At 43.9% G+C, this 19,057-nt stretch overlaps 1 protein-coding gene across 10 annotated transcripts in view; it reads left to right on the top strand.

Annotated features, from left to right (window-relative positions):
• The window catches only part of zgc:154075 (uncharacterized protein LOC556929 homolog), a 232,261-nt gene that overhangs the window by 94,431 nt on the left and 118,773 nt on the right, over positions 1-19,057 (top strand). For 9 of the 10 annotated variants that reach the window (XR_010969640.1, XR_010969641.1, XM_068017229.1 and 6 more), the window contains 3 exons: positions 5,195-5,251; positions 14,746-14,873; positions 17,113-17,167. Coding sequence is in view for 8 of the 10 variants with exons in the window: in XM_068017229.1 (XP_067873330.1) it covers positions 5,195-5,251; positions 14,746-14,873; positions 17,113-17,167 (240 nt within the window). In the remaining 2 variants the exon portion in view is untranslated. The remainder of the gene's footprint in view (positions 1-5,194; positions 5,252-14,745; positions 14,874-17,112; positions 17,168-19,057) is intronic. The other variant, XM_068017227.1, reaches the window with a different exon arrangement.

Below are 19,057 nucleotides of genomic sequence, written 5' to 3'. Positions count from 1 at the left end.
GGGGTTTTCTACAGCCCTCCCAACAGCCAGCAGGAGGTAGAGGAGCAGATATGTAGACAGATTTTGGAAAGATGTGAAGGTAACAGGGTTGTAGTGGTGGGTGGTTTTAACTTCCCCTATATTGACTGGGACTCACTTAGTGCTAGGGGCTTGGATGGGGCAGAATTTGTGAGGAGCATCCAGGAGGACTTCTTGAAACAATATGTAGATAGTCCAACTAGGGATGGGGCTGTACTGGACCTGGTATTGGGGAATGAGCCCGGACAGGTGGTTGAAGTTTCAGTCAGGGAGCATTTCGGGAACAATGACCATAATTCCATAAGTTTTAAGGTACTTGTGGATAAGGACAAGAGTAGTCCTCGGGTGAAGGTGCTAAATTGGGGGAAGGCTAATTATAACAATATTAGGCAGGAACTGAAGAATTTAGATTGGGGCGGCTGTTTGAGGGTAAATCAACATCTGACATGTGGGAGTCTCTCAAACGTCAGTTGATTAGAATCCAGGACCAGCATGTTCCTGTGAGGATGAAGGATAAGTTTGGCAAGTTTCGGGAACCTTGGATAACGCGGGATATTGTGAGCCTAGTCAAAAAGAAAAAGGAAGCATTCGTAAGGGCTTGAAGGCTAGGAACAGACAAATCCCTTGAGGAATATAAAGAGAGTAGGAAGGAACTTAAGCAAGGAGTCAGGAGGGCTAAAAGGGGTCATGAAAAGTCATTGACAAAAAGGATTAAGGAAAATCCCAAGGCTTTTTATATGTATATAAAGAGCAAGAGGGTAACTAGGGAAAGGGTTGGCTCACTCAAGGACAGAGAAAGGAATCTATGTGTGGAGCCAGAGGAAATGGGCGAGGTACTAAATGAGTACTTTGCATCAGTATTCACCAAAGAGAAGGACTTGGTGGATGATGAACCTAGGGAAGGGAGTGTAGATAGTCTCAGTCATCTCATTATCAAAAAGGAGGAGGTGGTGGGTGTCTTGCAAAGCATTAAGGTAGATAAGTCCCCAGAGCCTGATGGGATCTACCCCAGAATACTGAGGGAGGCAAGGGAAGAAATTGCTGGGGCCTTGACAGAAATCTTTGCATCCTCATTGGCTACAGGTGAGGTCCCAGAGGACTTTGTTTAAGAAGGGTAGCAAGGATAATCCAGGGAATTATAGGCCGGTGAGCCTTACGTCAGTGGTAGGGAAATTATTAGAGAGGATTCTTCGGGACAGGAATTACTCCCATTTGGAAACAAATGAACTTATTAGCGAGAGGCAGCATGGTTTTGTGAAGGGGTGGTCGTGTCTCACTAATTTGTTTGAGTTTTTTGAGAAAGTGACGAAGATGATTGATGAAGGAAGGGCAGTGGATGTTATCTATATGGACTTCAGTAAAGGCTTTGACAAGGTCCCTCATGGCAGACTGGTACAAAAGGTGAAGTCACACGGGATCAGAGGTGAGCTGGCAAGATGGATACAGAACTGGCTCTGTCATAGAAGACAGAGGGTAGCAGTAGAAGGGTGCTTTTCTGAATGGAGGGATGTGACTAGTGGTGTTCCGCAGGGATCAGTGCTGGGACCTTTGCTGTTTGTAGTATATATAAATGATTTGGAGGAAAATGTAGCTGGTCTGATTAGTAAGTTTGCGGATAGTGATGAGGATTGTCAGAGGATACAGCTGGATATAGATCGGTTGGAGACTTGGGCGGAGAAATGGCAGAAGGAGTTTAATCTGGACAAATGTGAGGTAATGCATTTTGGAAGGTCTAATGCAGGTGGGAAGTATACAGTAAATGGCAGAACCCTTAGGAGTATTGACAGGCAGAGAGATCTGGGCGTATAGGTCCACAGGTCACTGAAAGTGGCAACGCAGGTGGATAAGGTAGTCAAGAAGGCATACGGCACGCTTGCCTTCATCGGTCGGGGCATAGAGTATAAAAATAGGCAAGTCATGCTGCAGCTGTACAGAACTTTAGTTTGGCCACACTTAGAATATTGCGTGAATTCTGGTTGCCACACTACCAGAAGGACGTGGAGGCTTTGGAGAGGGTACAGAAGAGGTTTACCAGGATATTGATTCATTTGGGGGATATGGGCATCGCCAGCTAGGCCAGCATTTATTGCCCATCCATAATTGCCCTTGAGAAGGTAGTGGTGAGCTGCCTTCCTGAACCGTTGCAGACCTTGGGATGTAGGTGCTGTAAGGAAGGGAGTTTGAGGATTTTGACCCAGTGATAGTGAAGGAACGGCGATATTGTTCCAAGTCAGGATGGTGTGTGTCTTGGAAGGGAACTTGCAGGTGGTGGTGTTCCCATGCATTGGCTGTCCTTGTCCTTCTAGGTGGTAGAAGTCACGGGTTTGGACAGCGCTGTCGAAGAAGCCTTGGTAAGTTGCTGCAGTGCAGCTTGTAGATGGTACACACTGCTGCCACTGTCCATCAGTGCTGGAGGGAGTGAATGTTGAAAGTGGTGGATGGGGTGCCTTGTAGATGGTGGACAGGCATTGGGGAGATAGGAGGTGAGTTACTCACCGCAGAATTCCCAGCCTCTGACCTGCTCTTGTAGCCACAGTATTTATGTGGCTGGTCCAGTTCAGTTTCTGATCCATGGTGACCCCCAGAATGCTGATAGTGGGGATTCAGCGATGGTAATGCCATTGAATGTCAAGGGGAGGTGTTTAGATTCTCTCGTTTGGCACATGTGTGGCGCTAATGTTACTTGCCACTTCTCAACCCAAGCCTGGATGTTGTCCAGGTCTTGCTGCATATGGACACAACCATCTTCCTTTGTGCTAGGTATGACTCCAATCATCAGAGAGCTTTCCACCTGATTCCCATTGACTTCAGTTTTGCTAGGGCTCCTTGATGCCATGCTTGGTCAAATGCTACCTTGATGTCAAGGGCAGTCGCTCTCGCCTCACCTCTGGAGTTCAGCTCTTTTATTCATGTTTGGACCAAGGCTGTAATGAGCTCTGGAGCTGAGTGGCCCTGGCGGAACCCAAACTGAGCGTCAGTGAGCAGATTATTGCTGAGTAAGTGCCGCTTGATAGCACTGTCGACAACCCCCCCATCACTTTGCCGATAATCGGGAGTAGACTGATAGGGCTGTAATTGGCCGGGTTGGATTTGTCCTGCTTTTTGTGTACAGGACATACCTGGGCAATTTTCCACATTGCCGGGTAGATGCCAGTGTTGTAAATGTACTGGAGCAGCTTGGCAAGGGATGTGACTAGTTCTGGAGCACAAGTCTTCAGTAGTATTGCTGGAATGTTGTCAGAGCCCATAGCCTTTGCAGTATCCAGTGCCTTCAGCCATTTCTTGATATCACGTGGAGTGAATCGGATTGTTTGAAGACTGGCAGCTGTGATTCTGGAGTCCTCAGGAGGAGGCTGAGATAGATAATTCACTTGGCACTTTTGGCTGAAGATGGATGCAAATGCTTCAGCCTTGTCTTTTGCACTGATGTGCTGGGCTCCCCCATCATTGAGGATGGGGATATTTGTGGAGCCTCCTCCTCCTATCGGTTGTTTAATAGTTCACCAACATTCACGACTGGATGTGGCAGGACTGCAGAGCTTCGATCTGATCCGTTGGTTGTGGGATCCCTTAGCTCTGTCTATTGCATGCTGCTTCTGCTGTTTGGCATGCAAGTAGTCCTGTGTTGTAGCTTCACCAGGCTGACACCTCACCTTGAAATATGCCTGGTGCTGCACCTGGCATGCTCTCCTGCACTCTTCATTGAACCAGGATTGGTCCCCTGCCTTGATGCTAATGGTAGAGTGGGGGATATGTTGGGCCATGAGGTTACAGATTGTGGTTGAATACAATTCTGCTGCTTCTGATGCGCACAATGCCTCATGGATGCCCAGTTTTGTATTGCTAGATCTGTTCAAAATCTATCCCATCTAGCACAGTGGTAGTGCCTTACAACACAATGGTGGGTCCCCGCTGATGTGTTGGAAGATAATGAAAGGCAAAGCAAAAGAAGACAATAATAATCTTAAATAGGGACCAAGTTCCACTCTAAAAGCACACAAGTTAATCCAGTTGGATTCTGCCTCCCGGTGAGGGGTGAAATCCAGATTTATATTTTACCCTAAATATCTTGAAGTCCAGTTTTAATTTTTAAATAGTATGTTCCTACATTATAACAGTGACTACACCTCAAAAGTACTTCATGGGCTGTAAAATGCTTTAAAACATCCGATGGTCGTGAAAAACACTATAAGTGCAAGTCTTTTCAGTGCAAGCCTCTTGTAAAAGAATTCAGTAATAAAACTACAGGGCAATCTCCTGGTATGTCATTGTTATTGCATGTTAACTAATTTCCAGTTTTATATTCAGACAAGAAGAAAAACAGCAAATGCTGTAAATCTGAAGTAAAAACAGTGTGCCAGTATCTAAAAACAAAAAGACAGGTTAACCTTTCAGGTAGAGGACCCTTTATCAAAATGACAAAATATATTCTGCTTGGTGTTACTCTGCAGTATATCTGCGTTAGGTTATATAACATGGTTTCAAAGGACAATCATATCAGTTCTGTGGAAAGTACCTATACACTAGTAGTAACCCTTCAACTCTGTTAGTGTATTAATTGTGAGACTTGGTGATGCATTTTGACAGTGCAGGTGATCTTGGATAATGTTACTTTGTATATTGTATGTATTTGTGTATGCATTATTTGCGAATCTGATTGTCGTTATTTCTGTAAGGAAAAACAAAAAAAGTGTTTCAAATAACTGGTACAGATTTCATTACAGGAAGATCTGCAGAAAAATGTGTTTTTGAATCGTGTAATGGCGGACAGAAAACACTGAACATTGCCTTTGGTGTTTCGGTTCTTTGCGTGCTAAAGCAGGCTGTTTCCTGTTGAAGCTCAGTGCACATTTGAGCGACAAGATTATTTCTGGGTAGTCTGTTTAATGTCTGAATTCTTAAGCTCTGCCCACAGTCCCGCCCTCTTGCTCTGTAAAGATGGAATTTTCCATCATGTTCACAGCACAGAGAAGGAAAAACATCAAGGTCTGACTAAGATGTCAACATTGATGTGGAGGGGATTTATGAGCTGTGCTGCACGGGCTGGCTGACGCCCTGCAGGCTGATTTGCATGCTGCGTTATGATAGGATATTGATGCGAGTGACATCAGCGGCACACCGGGCCCTGATTGCAAGATGCAAATGAACTGAGTGATGTCATGGTCTATTTATGCAGGAGCTGCTAAGCCAGGGAGTGATAGGAGAAGTGGTCCACATCCAACATCTGGAACCTGTGAGTACTGCTCAGTTCTTCATGAAAGGCTTTTATTTCCGCTTGCTGGATTTTGTCTTCGCCATTAAAGGGACAGTCAGCCTGGCTGAATTGAGCTGCTTGCTGAACTTACAACTTGGACAGAAAAATAACAATTTTACAGACTGCAAAACAATGAATAGCTGATTTCACTAAAAGTGAACAAGTGAATTTTATTTTTATTAATAAACACTTTACAAGATGTTAGATTTTTTTCTTTGAAAGCCCAAAAAACAACTTTTTAAACCACACCTCTTACCTTTTAATCTTTCATTATTTTTCTCTTTCTCCCCTCCCCCCCACCCCACCCCCCCAACCATTCAACTCCCTTGCCTTCTATTTTTCTTCATCTGATGAAACAGTATTTTGTATCGACATTCACATGTCTGCAGAACTGGATGTGGAGATGATGGCAGGAGCTGGGCAGCATTTATTGAGCAGTTGTTGGGTGAAAGTGGATGTTGGCTGCAGGTCATCTTATTATGAAGGATTGAAAGTTGAAAAAGCTGCCTGATTGCAAATACGGTAAGGATGATATCTTTATTAGAACAAACATGTGTACAGTAATCTTATGGACAAAAATATATTCAATTTTACATGACCCTTTAGAGGACAATAATGAGGCATTGCCATTCTAAATGCATCTGAGCAATTTTTTTTGCCAAGTAAGAACTTTTACCTTTAGAAGCTTCATAGTATTTGCATGTGTATTTTTCATCGATTGCAGAATCTTGAGAAAATGACTTTAGGTTCTGTGCCACAAATTATTCTTAAAACGGACATGTAAACTCAAAGTTTTCTGTTCATTCCAAAAAATTTACAGGATTGTAAAATTTTTTGGAAGGCATTTGAATGAACAACTAACCTGACCTTAAACATTCTGAACCCTGGTATGGCTAGCGATGAGAGAAAAACAACTACTTATACAAAATTACATAGAGTTTTGATAGAGCCTTTTGCCCAATAGCATATCTCAGCAAAGAGAAATCTGTACAATTTTTAATCAAATATATATTTGCATTGATAAGTCAGAGAATTCCTGGCAAATTATTTTTATGATCTCCATAGATGTTGTCCAAGCACTCTTTAAATGACAGAATAATTTGTTTCAATTCAGATCAATGCTGATGTTTTTGTAACCTGAATACTGTACATGTGTTATTCTAAAAAGGTATTACTGCAGTTTGCAACAGGTTCTTTTTAATGAGTTCAAAAGCAAAATGCTGCGGATGCTGGAAATACTCAGTAGTTCTAAAAGCAGAAAATGCTGGAAAGGCTCGGCAGGTCAGGGAGCATCTGTGGGGAGAGACACAGTTAGTGTTTTGGGTCGATGACCTTTCATCAGATGTTCTGATGGAAGGTCATTGACCTGAAACACTGGGCTGGATTTTAAGAGCACACAGTCACTCTCGGCAGCGAGTTCAAAAAATAGTGGCCCGCACGTCTTAAAGGCACCATGACATCCCGTGTGGCGGCTCAATTAAATGGCCGGGGCGGCTCACCCCCCCCCGTCCCCCAATCACGCGGAGGGGGCAGGCTGTCCAGCACGAGCATTGGCGTCAGCTGCCTGTGCGCAGGCGCTGGCACTATTTTAAAGGGCAACCAACCGGTGCCATTTTAAAGGACAGCCAGCCCTGCCGGCATATTTACATTTTTAAAGATACACCCACCCCCCCCCCCCAAAATTTATCAAATAAAATTCTAGCGCCCCTTTCCCACCCCCAGTTAACAATTACATGAACTATTTAAGGTGATTTGTAGCAGGATTAGAGGGGGCATGAGGAAAAACGTTTTCACCCAGAGGGTGGTGGGTGTCTGAAATTCGCTGCCAGGAATGCTGGTGGAGGCAGAAACCCTCAATTCTTTTAAAAAGTATCTGGACATGCACCTGAAGTGCTGTAACCTGCAAGGCTATGGACCAGGTGCTGGAACGTGGAATTAGATTGGGCGGCTAGTTTTCAGCCGGCACAGACACGACGGGCTGAATGGCCTCCTTCTGTGCGGAATTTTTCTATTGTTCTATTTGCCCTTCTTCCCCCCCAAAACAATTACCTTTTTCCCCCAAAAATATACTTTATTCATAAAAATCTGTAAAAAAATGCATTACAAAACATTTCAAAACAGCACCAAGTTGACATTCCAAAGAGTGCAAAGGAAATCAGTTTTCTTCAATACAGGAGTGAGTTGCCTCACAGCCATTCCATTCCATTTTACATGCCATATACATTTTACAGCAAACCCATATTTGGTATATACAGCCCGAGGGGTTTCCCATGGGTCCAGCCCCTCAGTTCAGCTTGGTGGGGGGACCTTACACAGTGGTCTTTCCCCATTGAGACTTTGCAACGGCTGCCTCAAGCTTTAGTGCATCCCTCAGCACGTAGTCCTGGACCTTGAAATGTGCCAGTCTGCAACACTCGGTCATGGACAACTCTTTGCACTGGAAGACCACCACGTTTCGGGCAGACCAAAGAGCGTCTTTCACTGAATTGATGGTCCTCCGGCAGCAGTTGATATTTATCTTGGTGTGCATTCCTGGGAACAGCCCGTACAGCACAGACTCCTGTGTTACAGAGCTGCTTGGGATGAACTTCGACAAAAACCACTGCATCTCTTTCCACACCTGCTTTGCAAAGACACATTCCAGAAGCAGGTGGGCAGCTGTCTCTTGCCCACCGCAGCCACCTTGAGGGCAGCATGTGGAGGGGGCGAGACTCCGGGCTTGCAGGAAGGATCTGATGGGGAGGGCCCTTCGCACCACCAGCCAAGCTACGTCTTGGTGCTTGTTTGAAAGTTCTGGTGATGAGGCATTCTGCCAAATGATTTTGGCAGTCTGCTCGGGGAACCATCCGACAGGATCCACCCTCTCCTTTTCCCGTAGGGCCTTGAGGACATTCTGTGCAGACCACATCCTGATAGATTGGTGGTCAAAGGTGTTTTCCCACAGAAGCTTTCCCATGAAGGATGGGTGGTACGGCACGGTCCAACTGGATGGAACGCTCCGCGGCTGTGACCAGACCCATCCTTCTCAACATCGGGGACAGATAGAAACTCAGCATGTAATGGCACTTGGAGTTTGCGTACTGGGCCTCTACGCACAGCTTGATGCAGCTGCACACGAAGGTGGTCATAAGGATGAGGGCGACGTTGAATAAACATTTCCTGCCCTTATCCAGAGATTTGAACATCATGTCCCTCCGGACCCGGTCCATTTTGGATCTCCAGATAAAGTGGAAAGCGGCTCGGGTGACTGCCGTGGCACAGGAGTGGGGTATGGACCAGACCTGCGCCACATACAGCAACAACCTGAGCGCCTCACACCTGATGACCAGGTTCTTACCCACAATGGAGAGAGATCGCTGCTCCCACATGCTCAGTTTATGGTGTACCCTGGCTACTCACTCCTTCCAGGTTTGGGTGTACGCCCCCGCCCTTCCGAACCATATTCCCAGCATCTCCAGGTAGTCTGACCTGACGGTGAAGGGGACAAAGGATCGGTTGGCCCAGTTCCCAAAGAACATGGCGTCACTCTTGACGTGGTTAACTTTGGCTCCCGAGGCCAGTTCGAACTGGTCGCAGATGCCCATCAGTCTGCGAATGGACAGCGGATCTGAGCAGAAGACGGCAACGTCATCCATGCACAGGGAGGTTTTTACCTGAGTGCCTCTGCTGCCTGGGATTGTCACCCCTCTTATGCCCGCATCCTTCCTAATGGACTCAGCAAAAGATTCGATATTGTAAACAAACAAGACAGCGGGAGAGGACAGCCTGTCTGACTGTTGGATTGGGAAACTTTCTGATTCCCACCCATTGATTGAGACTGCGCTACTGATGTTTGTGTAGAGCAGTTTGATCCAATTGCAGATTCCCTCCCCAAACCCCATTTTGGACAGCACATCCATCATGTAGGTGTGCGATCTCCTGTCAAAAGCCTTCTCTTGGTCCAAGCGGATGAGGCAGGTGTCCACCCTCCTGTCCCGTACATATGCAATCTTATCCCTGAGTAGCATAAGTCTATCAGAGATCTTCCTGCTGGGTACAGTACAGGTCTGGTCAGGGTGAATCACCAACTCCAGAGCAGACTTGACCCGACTGGCGATGACTTTGGACAGAATCTTGTAGTCAACATTAAGCAGTGACATGGGCTGCCAACCCAAAACACTTAAACCTTTTAAATCTGACCTCCTCCTCTCTCCCGCTCCCCTGGCAGACTGGACAAAGTTAACAGTTCACCCCTTCCCACCTTCCCCTACACGCATTACGTTTATTTGACCCCATCTTCCCCCCACCCCCCGCGCACTGGAAATCCTAACTCCTTCACCTCCCCAGCTGTGACACATTAGCTTTCCCCTGACAGAGAATTGAAGGTGCGGGAGTGCTGGCTGCCACACTGAGGATCGCAGCAGGCCTGGAATTTGAATTTATTCATCTCGTTAATTTAAATATTGAAATTGAGGTCCTATCACCCAGCAGCGAGGGGGCTGCCACGGAGTCTGACTACCGCTGCGTGGATCGGGCTGGGCACTCCTGGCGTCGAGCTCTGTGTCAGGCCTCTGCCACAACCATATTCTGCCTCCCCCCCCACCCCCCACGCCCAACCACGGAGCCTGACATTGTGGGCTTGGTAAAATCCAGCCCACTAACTCTGTTTCTCTCTCCACAGATGCTGCCTGAATTGCTGAGTATTTCCAGCAGTTTCTGTTTTTACTTTTAAAAATGATTAATAGCCAGCTTCCTATCTTATTCCACAATAAAAATTTTACTGAAATGATACTTCAAGTGAATAAAACCTTATCCCAGAGTCTCTGGTTATATCGCAATAGAAAAAATATAAACATCTCTTGCTCAAGTGACAGAGAAATGACCACATGAAGGTAGTTGTGTCCTGGTGATTTAGGGGATGAGTGCATCAGCTAATATGGTACAGACCAGGAAGGTGCCAGGTGTAATGCTTCGTCTCTGGTTTCTTCGATGATCTCATCTGGGATGGCACTGGAGTACTGTCATTGTCTTCAGCCCCCTGACTTAGGAAAGGAAAAATTATCCAGAGTTCCTGCTCCTGATTAATTTCCAGCAGCCCCTTCTGGTATGTGTATGTGGATATCGGGTGAGGATAGAGCCAGGCTTGGATGTGATGTGCCTCCATGCTTGCAAAGCCTTCTGACGCTCGATGCTTGTGCTGACATGGAGAATGGATGTTCAGGTGGCATACTGGAGGGTATCTTGACATCTGTGGCACTGTATCCTGGCAGGTGTTAGCACCTTCAAGTGAGAAGAAATACTGAACAGCTGTGAAAGAGAAATTGTGCAATTTCCCTTAAAACTGACACCCTGAACTGGATGAGAAGTTCAATCATCATTTTTGGACCAACACAATATTTTTATGAAGAAGTCTGAATTTCCACTTGAATTTCTAAGTACACATGCATTGATCTTTTTGAAATTAGATAACTGAATGAATGGTTCCTTCAAATATAGATTTTTGCAGGGTTTTAACAAGATATTTCACAAGTTTATGTTTAAACAAATAAAAAAAAATTTAAAATCTGTATGTGCGGTCATTCTTTGAACATTTTACAAACCCCTACTCAGAAATCAGCAGTCGCTAATTCGAAATGTGATTAAAGGTATGATGGAATGAGTTCAGATTATTCAATTAACACACACATCCCCAGCAACTGCAGGGAATTCAGCTCATTATGACACTGAAACAACACTAATTTTACAATAATAAAGCTACTTATTATCAGAAACTGCTTTCACAATGAATACTTAAAGCTTTTAAAAATGTCTACAAATGCTATCTTTTCCTTTTTCATTTATTTGTTTCACACCTTTTGTGTTAATTTCAGTTTCTATTTTTCTAAATCTTTGTACCCTATTCTAGAACATTTATATTTTTAAAATTCTGAAGCCTATATATTACTGTGCATGATATTAGCATATTAAGATTTTGTGTGACATTACATATTCACAATTTTAACAAAAGGCATGAACTCATTTAAATCAAGTGGATTATTATCTCCATTGAAATAACAGATAAACTAACATCTTACAAATTAATTAAGCATTTGTACACTAATATTAAAACCGAAAATGCTGGAAATACTCAGCAGGTCAGGCAACATCTATGACCTTTCATTAGAACACTACACTAATATTGCACACAATAATTTTTAGGTTTAAAATGCCTCTTTTTTTCAAATCCCCCAAGGTCTCATCATACATTCTGGAAGACAATCCCACCATCTCAAATTTGGCCAAAAAATAGCTGACTTCAGTTTCCAGTTAATAAGAACTCAAATATTGAAAAGATTGAGAGAATGCACTTGATTCAAAGTGCTATCCTTCGCCCCTCCCCCCACCCAAGAAATATTAAAGTAAAAAAGTATTTTTTTTTTTATAGAGATACAGCACTGAAACAGGCCCTTCGGCCCACCGAGTCTGTGCCGATCATCAACCACCCACTTATACTAATCCTACACTAATTCCATACCCCTACCACATCCCCACCTGTCCCTATATTTCCCTACCACCTACCTATACTAGGGGCAATTTTATTATGGCCAATTTACCTATCAACCTGCAAGTCTTTTGGCTGTGGGAGGAAACTGGAGCACCCGGAGGAAACCCACGCAGACACAGGGAGAACTTGCAAACTCCACACAGGCAGTACCCAGAATTGAACCCGGGTCGCTGGAGCTGTGAGGCTGCGGTGCTAACTATTGGACATGTTGAGTTTTGTTTTGCCACTGTAAAAGTACCTACCTCCAGATTTTACATACTGCTTGATGTATACTGGGTTCTTTCTATTTTTCTGGTGGTTTTGGTTGAGAGAGGAATGTTGGGCAGGACACTGGAAGAATTCCCTGCTGTCTGCAAATAGTGCCATGAGATCTTTAACAATTTTCTATTGAACCACTGAAGACAGGGCCTCAATTAAATTTCTCATGCAAAGGATGACACTTCGGATATGCAATACCCTCTCTGCACTACACTATCAACATAGTTTATGTGCTCATCCTGGGTGTAAGGCTTGAACCCAGACTCCTTTGATTCGAAGGCATGAGCCATGTGTGTAGTCACATAGTTTTCTCTTTATTAAAAACAGTCCCTGCAGTCCAGAAGTAATTCAATGTGTGATGCTGTGTCTTTGTCTTTCCCAGGAGACACCATATAGGACTGGTGAGGGTGGAAGTGGGGTGTGGGGGAGGGTGGTGTGGGCGATTGACACAGCATTGTGCAATGTTTGAATGGGTCAGGCTGAATGGACCAGTTGGTCTTGTTCTTATGAGACACTTTAATTATGTGATAAAATGCTTGATATAGATCTATCTCTTGGCAAAATCCATCCTTAGGAAGGGATTTGTATATTTTCTAGCCCTGGTTGTTATCTTGTGCTCAATTGCAACTCAAGTGTTTGGCACTGGTCAAGGCATAATAAAACTGTAGATAAACAAAGTTTTATCACTTTAAGTCATTTCTGAAAAGACAGGTTTCACCACACATCTTTTTTTCTTTAACTCCAGAAGATAATGGGTTCCAGAGCTACTGACAGCCCTCTGGTACCTCGCCCAAATGGCAATCGTCATCTGTAAGCCTAGACAGTAGTTGTTGGTAGGCTATTTAAACATGTGCTGGAGCACAGCCAAGTGTGATTCTACACCCATGTGATGTTCACACAAATTGTAGCAACCTTACTGTCACATTGGCCGATCTCAGCCAATTCAGTATAGACTGGGGCTCAAACTTGGAATCTTCTGGTCTATAGTTCAGTGCCTCTGCCCACTAGGCCAGGGGAGGTGATGCTTGTGATTCATTTTCTGTTTTTATCTCTAATTTCTGTATGGTACAGTTTTGTTTCTATCTTTTCTCTATGCTTCCTCTTATTTTCTGCTCGACCAACCCCCATCCCCAATTTCTTTCCTTCTTTCCATTCTGCACTTGGTAACTCATATTTTCCTACTTTCTGCACTCCTTTTTGTTTGTTTCTTCTTTTCTTTCCTCTTTTTGATATGTTTTTCTGCATTAAAGAAACTATACAAATTCACTTTGCTCTCTTTCTTTTGTCCTTTTTGTCTTCCTCCTCTCTATAGCAGTCATATTTGTTGGCTACCACAGGGAGTCACAGCAAATACACAGTACCCAACAGGGCAGGCTTGAATCAAGGCCTAGGTTAATTGTGAATGGAGTCCAAATTCATGACTCCCAGTCCCTTTCTAGTCTCATTACCATAAACTAATATTTTGAAAGTGACAAAAAGCAAATCCAACAAAGTAAAATTGTTATTTTCCTGTAGGATTGTTCATGGAGAACAAAGAGCAGTTCATAGATTAGAATCATGCAGCACAGATACTATTCCACATGTAATATTGATTCTATGCCTGGAATTTTCCTGGTCCGTTGGATGGGCTGAGATGGAGGAGGGCTGGCAAAATGGTGGGGGAAGGCGTCGGGGTGGGGGGGGAGCCTGATGTCTTCCTGCCGCCGTGCCATATTGCAGGCAGTGGGAATGTTGGCGGCTAGGATGCCTGCCTGGTGGCCATTTGAGCCACTTAAGTGACCAATTAAGGTCCACTTCCTGCCTCTGGGGGCATTTTGCCTGCATGGCGAGACCGCCCACTGAAACCTGGCAGTCTCCCAGTGGGTTCCGGGGGTGGGGGACCTTTAGGGATACTCCATGGCCCATGGGGGGGCCCCATGGCGGCAATGGCTGCCCTCATGGCAACAGTGCAGCCAGTGCTTCAAGGCCACCCTCCCCTCAATAGCCAGCCCCCAGCTTCTTGCAACCTATCTGGACTCTCTTCAAGAGCGCTCTGCCGTTCAGGTGCCCTCTCCCTGGGTCTGTAACCTCAGCAATGGCCACCGCTAGGGGTGACACTGCTGAACTGCAGGCCCTCTGATTGGGCCAGCAGCTGTTGGGGATGGGCCACCATCTTTAATTGGACGAGGCCTGTTAATTGGTTGCTGCAGGCAATATGCTATCTTGGGTCCCATCGCCCGCCGAAGTGGGGTCGCCTCCTGTTTTCAGCCCCGGCAATAGGACTTACTGGTATTCTGCAAAATTCAGCCCATGATTCTGAGGAGACCATTTGACCCATTGTATCTGTGCCGTGTCTTTGGAAGAGCAATCCAATTAGTTCCAACTGAGTAAGTCTGGCTGCATTTGCTTATAAGTTGAGTTCCATTCTTTTCAAAAACCCAGGCCTTTTAACTTAGTTCAGTTTTTAGTTATAAGTTTTAATTGGTGAGTTATTTCAGCTTTCAGTTGCAGTGACCATGTTAATGATTGCTTTCTGTTTTGTTCTGAAATGTGCTACTCAGATCTGATTAGTTCCTATGACCCACATGGCTGATTATAACATGTAGCTAGCACAAACCAATCAGAAAGCCAGGAGGAACTCAACATTCATTGAATACAGACATAATGTTTTTTCAGTAAGATGAGAATGAATGCTTTTTCCTCCTCATCCTAGGTTGGTTATTATCATTTTGCTCATTCGTTTGTCCGAGGGAATTGGAGAAATGAGCAGGAAAGCACCTTCTCACTAATGGCTAAATCTTGTCATGACATTGACATCATCAACAGTTTGGTCGGAAAGAGGTGAAAAACAATTAAAACCATGCATGTAATGGAAAGTGATATCTTTGGTGCTTATACTATATGGAATAAGAAAAAAAATCTAACTTGAAGGTCCTAGGTTCATTTTCAGGTCTGTGCTGAGTTAGCTGGTCTTACTTGCAGTTGACTGTATCATCCCCTGGGTTAGGGATGGTTTCTGATGCTGATCACTATCGAATTACACCTGCAGGAAAATGTACATGGTGGACTTTGGGCCAGAACAGGAGAGCTTTGATGCTGTCCTTTATGGAGCACTTGCCAACAGTCACTGTACAGTTTAACACATGAAGAATGATCAATTCTGGTGAGTGTTTGTTTCTGGTGGGGAGGGTGGAGCTGCCCAAAATTAGTCATAGAGTCATAGAGTTATACAGCACAGAAACAGGCCCTTCGGCCCATCGTGTCTGTGCCGGCCATAAAACACCTATCTATTCTAATCCCATTTTCCAGTACTTGGCCCGTAGCCTTGTATGCTATGGCATTTCAAGTGCTCATCTAAATACTTCTTAAATGTTGAGTGTTCCTGCCTCTACCACCCCTTTAGGCAGTGTGTTTCAGATTCCAACCACCCTCTGGGTGAAAAAATGTTTCCTCAAATCTCCTCTAAACCTGTCCCTTCCCTTAAATCTATGCCCCCTGGTTATTGAGCCCTCCGCAAAGGGAAAAAAGTTTCTTCCTATCTATCCTATCAATGCCCCTTATAATTTTGTATACCTCAGTCAGTACCTGAAGAATATAATTCATTGAGTGTGAAGGGAAACTATTTTGTTCCCCTCTAATGAGAACACCAAACTCCTAGTACTTGATTTCCTGAAAGCTCCAACAGAACCCACTAGATTAGTGGATGCAAAATTTGTAACTCACAAGGCATGGTTACATTATGTGTTCTGGAAATTATTTGATTTGTCTACTGCACTGCATCTGCTGGCTATGTTCATTCAACATCAGTATTTTAAAGAATTTTTCATACTCGAAGAACCCTTTTAACATAAGCTATGATTTGAAGGTCGCTGTTGTAACTTGTGTTTTTTTTTTGAAGGTTTAATTTTGTTTGAGGACTGTTATAAATGATTGTTTATTAGATGCAAATCCCAAGTCAGTAGGCTCTAGGGCTGGAGCATTGGCTGCCCATGGACTGTAAATCCCAGTTTCCACTAATGTTTGAACTCACCTACCCTTGTTGGAAACGTTTAGCTTGTTGTCTTGCAGTTGAGCAGAAAGGGATGAAGTGACTGAGGGGAAGTTCTACCCCACAGGACCACACCTTGTCTTATCCAATTGCACTGAACTGTTGATAAATTGGCAGCCTGGTGTAATCTGGGCAGAAGGAAAAGTGGTTATGGTAGCAATTGGGATTGGAGTTTAAAGGAGAAAAATAGAATATTAAAAGTAATATATTTTTCCTTGACCTAGGCGTTGCCTGATCTTGGAGGAGTGTACAATTTTAGACCTACCTCTGAAATTATATATAACTTGCTGTCAGTTCCCTAGTGGCTGTTTCCACATAAACTAGGAAGATGCCAGGTTTGAGCCCCAATCTGTGCTGTGTTTGCTGATCTCAGTCAAAGCAATTGCCTCAGTGCCTCTGGGCAAGGAGAGGAAAAGAGGTCAGTGCTTCAATATCTATGACAGGAGCTCCTGTTCCAATTCTTAGTGCATGTAAGTGTGCCACCTAAGATTGTGCATAGCTTGCCACAGATTGGCACCAGTTATTCATTCTCAGGATGCGGGTGTCACTGGGAAGGCTGGCATTTATTGCCTGTCCCTAGTTGTCCTGAGAAGATGGTGAGGGCCCTTTCTGAGTACTGAGTTCTATTGCCTTGCTAGGCCACTTCAGAGGTCACTTAACAGTCAGCAACATTGGTGTGGGACTGGAGTCACATATAGGCCAGACTGGTAAGGACGGCAGGTTACCCTGAAGGACATCAGTTAACAAGTTGAATTTTTATGACAGTCCGACGGCTTCATGGTCACTTTTACTGATCCCAACTTTTTTATTTCCAAATTTTTAAACTCAATTCTAATTTTCAAACTGCCATGGTGGGGTTTAAACTCATGTTTATCTGGATTATTAGTTCAGGCCTCTGGGTTATTAGTCGTGACATAACCACTATGCTACCATAACCACACCCAGGTTGCAAGGATGGCCAGCATGGAAATCAGAATATTGCATTGGTGCAATAAGAAGTCATTTGATCAGACATCTCATTTTCCTTTTAAGGTGCATCAAGGTTTCATCATTTGGATCTCTCTCACATTTTACCAAAGACAACAAGGTTAGTGTTTTTAAAAAAAAAAATTGTAACCTAGTCAGCACATCAGTTTCTTTCACATATCCTGGACTTAAAGTCCCATAGAACCGTGAAAGTTTACAACACAGAAGAATGCCACTTGGCCTGCTGTGTCTGTCAGCTCTTTTCTAGATCAATCTAATTGCCCTGCTTAAATTTCTCCCATAGCTCTGTATCATCCTCCATCAAATGTTCCTGCTATTAATCTACACATTATGTTGAATAAATATACCTCACAGTGTGATAGAAAGTCATACAGACAAGAGGCTTCCAGGTTACTTTCTGGTTTGTGATGAAGTGACTGATTTCATGGGAATCAGTGGTTTGGGCACAACTGCAGCTTTCCTGGTCATGAGCTGAGTTACTTACTCACTAGATAAACTGAGCTGAGTTGACAATCGCCATTATTAAGGTTACTTGGAAATTGTTCTTAACATGCCCTGTGTTGAATTTGCACCTCAGCCACGGTTCTGCTCCTGATCGCTATTGAGTGATCATTGGAAAGTACACGTTTAGGAATCTTGGGTTAGAATAGAATGGGGATTGGCTGTAGTGGTTCCTCCCTCACCGTTGATTAAACTGCCAATGCACTGTCTGGAGTCACACATGCAGAATGGCCACTTGGGTGAAGTACCAGAGGGCTGCCTGTATACATGCTACTATATCCAATCACAAGTCAGCATTTGAGGAGAGGAGGAGATGAAAATGAAGGAGAACAAACAACAATTTGTATTAATAGGTACACTGGGTAGCTCAGTATAGCTCACTGGTATTTTGAACTCAAGTTCTTCTCTGCGGTCTTTGTTAATGAGCTTAATGGTTAAGTCCCTCTTCAACTGATTGCTGTTGAAATGGTGCCAGGCTGCAGGTGGGAATATACAAACGGAGATACGCAAAGTGCAACTGAGCCAAAATAATGGGCCTGGCCAAAACTTAGGGGACGCACCTCTCAATACTCCAATGGATTTTCCATTTTCTTATTGTGATTGCTGGTGCTAGCACTGTATGATGACCTGAATTACAGCTCCACCACATTGTGCCACCAAGGGCAATGGGCCCTTCTATTTTTTTAAATTCAGTGCAGTACATGTTAAGAGCAATCTCTGAACAGCCTTACTGCACTGATTCTCAAATAACAGAAAGTCAGACACAGCTTAGTTATTCAGTCAAGTTGTCCCTTCTGGTTGCCCTATTTCATGTATCCAGAAATATAAATGGATTCCTTGACGGCCCAGCAAATTTATACAGTGTGTAACTGAGCTATACAGATCAAGAAGCCCCCAGTTTATCTCTCATATTTGCTAAGTCACTTGATCCCTGGGCTAGGGAAGACTCCTGCACTCATTCGTTATCCAATCACCCCTGCTTGAAGTGCATATCTGTGAACATAGAATGAATTCAGCATCAGACTTATCAGTGATGTCTGCACAGTTGAATAGCCTGCCAACTATCATTGTTAAAGTTCACCCATGAATAATGGGCACTTAGGCAAGCGACCAAAGGCAGTGACTGGAACTGTACTCCAGCAATTGGTCAATAACTGAAAGAGAAGGGGAGAGAAGATTGCTGAGCAAAAGAAACATATTAAGTGAATGTACACATGTTGGGTACAGTCATTTACAGAATGTTATATTACTTCTCTCCTGATGGTGAAGATAATAAAACTACTGATGGCTTGATGTAGGCATAAAGTACTAAACATAAATCGCCTTTTCCAATTATAAAACATCTTTTCTGCTTTGTTTGTCAGTTTATTCACTTCTGAAAGCATTTTGGATGAAATTGGTTAGCGAATTTCTAGGCCATTGACTCCTTTTTTATTAATGCAGTTCCAATTTTACCAGCTGTCGCATCCAAGTGACAGTTCTTCATATG

This window comes from Heterodontus francisci, chromosome 37, assembly GCF_036365525.1.
Source record: "Heterodontus francisci isolate sHetFra1 chromosome 37, sHetFra1.hap1, whole genome shotgun sequence".
Classification (NCBI taxonomy): domain Eukaryota; kingdom Metazoa; phylum Chordata; class Chondrichthyes; order Heterodontiformes; family Heterodontidae; genus Heterodontus; species Heterodontus francisci.
This window is presented reverse-complemented; position numbering and strand designations above follow the sequence as displayed.